We start from the raw sequence: 5,155 nt of genomic DNA on the forward strand, positions 1-5,155 counted from the left end.
CGCGCCCGCGCCCGGCATGAGTTTAAGGCACCGGGTCCAGGACGCGAACCGCGGTCGACTACGTGGGAGTCCAGCGACATAGCCACTACGCTAACGGCTGGTCCCAGGATGGGTTTTTTGAATCGTGGTACAGCTGGAAGGGCCAAAGGGAGACAGCAACGTCCCCGACCCCTGGCCAGACGACAGAAGCCAAGGCTAGATGCGGGAAACCAGCGTCCCCCACAAGGCCAACCTGATCGGATTGGGGAAGAGACTTCCTACCTACAGGCCTCGACGGACAGGAAATTTTCCATACACCCCATTACTCCCTCCCTCCCTCCCAGCCATATTTCTTGGTCTTTTTTTTATTTTTAAGAGAGAGATTTTTGCTATAGGGTGTGTGTACTCGCCAGAGAGACAGAGAGACAGAAAGCGAGAAATCACCCCCCAGGGGGGATGGCCATGCCCGAATCCCCCTTCTCCTCCATTCTCCTCTCGGGATCTTGGGCACGCACGCACACGCGCCCGGCGTGAGTTTGAGCCACTGGATCCAGGACGTGAACTGCAGTCGACTAGATGGAAGTCGAGAGACACAGCCATTATGCTAACTGCTGGTCCCCCGGCATGAGTTTTAAGCCACTGGGTCCAGGACTTGAACCGTGGTTGACTACTTGGGAGTCCAATTATGTAACCATTACACCATCTGCTGGTCTCCCTGCCAGCTGTATTTCTTGAACACTTATTCCCGCTGTCATCCATGTCCCAGGGACACAAAATGGCACAAAAGAAACACATTTTCCACTTAAAAGGCACTTCGACAAGTCAACACACTCGAATGTCGGGTGGTGACCCGGACGATCAAGGATATACAACCAGTGCCCTCAAATGGTGTGGTGGTTAGGGCACTGGACTCCCACATGGCCAACTGCAGAGTTCGAGTCCCAGACCTGGTGGCTTGCTTTCTTACTTTCCCCCTTTCTCTGTCTCTCATTGGTCAAATTAAAATAATCATAATCATAATTAATTAAGTTAAAAATTTTTGAAAAATAAAAAGATGTACAACACTCTATGTCCCAGCAATTCCACTTCTATTGGGTCATCAGAAAAGTCATGAGTAGGAGCCAGCAGTTAGCGTAATGGCTATGTTGATGGACTCCCACGTAGTCGACTGCGGTTCGTGTCCCGGACCCGGTGGCTTAAACTCACGCCGGGCGCGTGTACGTGTGTGCCCAAGATCCCGAGAGGAGAATGGAGGAGAAGGGATTGTCTTGTAAAATAAATAAATAGAGTTAAATAATAATAATAATAATAATAAAAACACGATAAATAAACTTTAAAATCCAATCCAGGGGTAGGACCAGCAGGTGGCTTAGTGGCTAAAGGGCTAGACTTCCACCTGCATGGTTGACTGAGGTTCGTGTCCCGGACCCGGTGGCTTAAAACTCACGCCGGGCGCGTGTACGTGTGTGCCCAAGATCCCGAGAGGAGAATGGAGGAGAAGGGATTGCGGCGTGGCCATCCTCCCTGGGGTGTGATTTCTCACTTTCTGTCTCTCTGTCTCTCTCTGTCTTTCTGGTGAGCGCACGTGCCCTGTAGCAAAAAACCTCTCAAAAAAAAAAAAAACCTGGGTATGAGGGAAACAGAAGGTGTAGCAGTTATGACAGTGGATTCCCACATGGCTGATTGCGGTTCAAGTCTCAGATCCGGTGCCTTTAAATTCACACCAGGTGCGTGTGCATGTGTGCCCAAAATCCTGAGAGGAGAACGGAGGAAAGGAGATTGCCCTGTGGCCATCTCCCCTGGGGAGTGATTTCTTGTTTTTCCTCTCACTGTCTCTGTCTCTGTCTCTCTCTCTCCCCAGCAAGTATATGTACCCCAAGTCAAAACGTCTTTTTTTTTTAAAGAATTATTTTCTTTAACTTTATTTACATAGTTTTAATTTGACCAGAGAGGGAAAGAAAAGAAAAAGAGAGAAAGCAAGCAGCCAGGTCTTGGACTCGAACCATGGTCAGCTATGTGGGGAGTCCAGCACCCTTAACTACCAAGCTACCTGCTGGCCCCCTAAGTCAAAAACTTCTTTAAAAAAAAAAAAAAAATTCTGGCTTAAGCTGGCTCTGTGACCTGGTGGTTAAGGCAGCCAGATTCCACATGACCAGTCTTAGGGTTCAAGTCCTGGACCAGGTGGCTGGAGAAACATGCTGGGCATGTGTGTGTGTGTGTGTGTGTGTGTGTGTGTGTGTGTGCCTAAAATCTCAACAGGATAAAGAACTGGAGAAGAGGGGCCAGCAAATGGCATAGTGGTTAAGGCACTGGACCCCCACATGGCTGACCGCAGTTCAAATCCCAGATCCGGCGGCTTGAAACTCACGCCAGGTGCAAATGCGTGCATTCTCAAAATTCCAAGAGGAGAATGGAAGAGAAGGGATTTTGGCATGGGGACCAGCAGTTAGCATAATGGCTATGTCGCTGGACTCCCACGTAGTCGACCGCGGTTCGAGTCCCAGACCCGGTGGCTTAAACTCACGCCGGGCACATGTGCGTGCGTGCCCAAGATCCCGAGAAGAGAATGGAGGAGAAGGGATTGCAGCGTGGCCACCCTCCACCCCAGGAGTGTGATTTCTCGCTTTCTGTCTCTCTCTTGCTCCAGAGAGCATATGCACCTATAGCAAAAATCTGTCTCTAAAAAAAAAAAACCTGGGAACCAGCAGATGGCGTAAAGGCTACATGGCTGGACTCCCATGTAACCCATGATGGTTCAAGTCCCAGACCCAGTGGCTTGAAACTCACACCCGGCACATGTGTATACATGCTCAAAATCCCAAGAGGAGAATGGAGAAGGGATTGAGGCATGGCCATGCCACTTGGGAGGTGATTTCTCACTTTCTACCTCTTTGGCGAACAAACATGTCCTATTGTAAAACTCTTTCTAAAAAAAAATCTAGATCTATATCTATATATCTTTGCCAGGGCCAGCAGGTAGTGTTGGTGGTTAAGGCACTGGACTCCCACATGGCCAAATGCGGTTCGATTCCCAGACCTAGTGGCTTGCTTTCTCACTTTCCCTCTCTTTCTGTCTCTCTCTCTGGTGAATATGTGTGCCCTATAGCAAAAACTTAATAAATAAAACAAAATAAATAATTTTAAGAGGTTTTTGCTAGAGGGCACGTAAGCTCACCAGACACAGAGACAGAAAGCAAGAAATCACCCCCCGGGGGGATGGCCACGCCGCAATCCCTTCTCCTCCATTCTCCTCTCGGGATCTTGGGCACGCACACACATGCGCCTGGAATGAGTTTAAGCCACCGGGTCCAGGACTCGAACTGCAGTCAACTACATGGGAGTTCAGTGACATAGCCATTATGTTAACTGCTGGTCCCTAAAAAAATAATTTTTCAAAATGTATTCCCCCTTCAAGGGACTCGGTGCTCACTATCCTCTCTTATTTGCCACCTCATACCTGGCCTGCCGGACCTGCCCACTCTACACCCTGAATGTCTCTCCAAATCCTCCGATGCCTCCTTTTTCCTTACAGCAGCCCTCCAGTCTTGCCCCACACCACCCCACATCGGATGGCTGGTCCCTCTCTGGTCACATCTTATCCGCTATAGACACAGAAGACTGGACTCAGCCTCTTGCCTCCCTCTGGGTTTCAAGGCACTGCGCAGCACTGTCGGGGACAGACAGCGCCATCTCTGCCTCCTCTGAGTCGAGGCCAAGCCATCTCTCCACACATCCCTCCAATCCCCTTCCCTCTGGCTTCTCCAGCCCAAGTCACACACTCAGGACCTGAAGCCACTCCTCGCCAGCACCAGCTCAGCGTCCCCCAGCAAGGACCGAGTGCACAGCTCGCAGGTACTGACCGATGTCATCACTGATCACATGGACAGAAGTCACTGGCTCAGGGTGGCAGACTGCCTGGGGCATTGGCAGTGAGAGGGTCTGGGTCATGCCAGCCTTTGGCTTTGCCCAATGGGGGATAAAGAGGGAGGTCGTGCACCCTAAGGCAGGTGCAATAAACATATAAACACAATATTTTTTTAGAGGTTTTTGCTGTAGGGTGCATGCACTCGCCAGAAAGACAGAGAGAGACAGAGAGACAGAAAGCGAGAGATCACCCCCCCACGGGGGATGGCCACACTGCAATCCCTTCTCCTCCATTCTCCTCTCGGGATCTTGGGCACGCACGCACACGCACCTGGCCTGAGTTTAAGCCACCGGGTCTGGGACTCAAACCACAGTCGATTACGTGGGAGTCCAGCGACATAGCTATTATGCTAACTGCTGGTCCCTAAACAGAATTTTTTTGTGAATTTTGGGGATCAGGCAACCCATGTCAGGACTTGGACACGGCGAAAGGGGGCCTTTCCTGGGATCAAAGAGGTGAATTCTGCCCCCTTGTCTTGGGGCAGAATTCAAGTTCTTTAGCTTGGAGGGATGGGGAGTTGAACCCCATGGAGATAGGAGAGAGGAGCCCCAAAGAAGAACTCTCCCTGTGCTTTCTACAGACCCACAGGACTCTTACCATCCTCAGGCTGTCCACGACCGGCTGCAGCCCCTCAACACCCCTAGAACCCTCAGACCCTTTGGTCTACCCCTCTCAGCATCTTCCAGGGACCTTCGGTCAGTCAGGTTTCCACATTCACTCGAGCCCCCCCCCCCAGCAACCTCCCACGGATTTCACCCTCTCGGGTGATCTCAGCACACCCCAGGACTATCTTTAGCCATCTTGGGATTCTTCAGCACCTCCCAGAAAGCCTCCAGCCTCAGTCCCGGCCTCAGAGCCCCAAGACACTGTCAACACCATCAAGACGTCCCACGGCTCCCATGGCACCTGCTCCGGCCCTCTGTCTCCCAAACCCCATGGCATCCCCAGTTCTGTAGTCCATCATGGTCAGCACCACCTCGGTGCCTAGGACCGCATGCAGACGCCTCGGGGTCCCGGGGCTCCCAGCCCCGCTTCTGCCACCCCCTCAACAGCCCGCGGTCCCCGCAGGACCCCACGGCCCCCTAAATCCCTCAGTCCCGTCAAAACACCCTGCAGCTGGGCTAGGTCCCTCTCCAGTCCTTCCAAACCCCTAGGTCTCCGAGCAGGTCTCCGGGGTTCCGAGACAGGTGCGAGCCCGGACCTCACCTGCTAGGGCGCTCGGGGCCTGGGACCGCGCCGAAGCCGCCGCCG

The 5,155-nt window shown here is 52.3% G+C and overlaps 1 protein-coding gene across 1 annotated transcript in view; it reads right to left on the bottom strand.

Moving 5' to 3' along the window:
• The window catches only part of KLHL26 (kelch like family member 26), a gene marked incomplete at its 5' end in the record, with an annotated part of 38,741 nt that extends 33,586 nt beyond the window's left edge, over positions 1–5,155 (bottom strand). Inside the window, 1 exon segment of the mRNA XM_014587318.2 lies at positions 5,111–5,155. Coding sequence (XP_014442804.1) covers positions 5,111–5,155 — 45 coding nt within the window.

Source organism: Tupaia chinensis, unplaced genomic scaffold (assembly GCF_000334495.1).
Source record: "Tupaia chinensis unplaced genomic scaffold, TupChi_1.0 Scaffold000201_1, whole genome shotgun sequence".
In the NCBI taxonomy this organism is placed as follows: domain Eukaryota; kingdom Metazoa; phylum Chordata; class Mammalia; order Scandentia; family Tupaiidae; genus Tupaia; species Tupaia belangeri.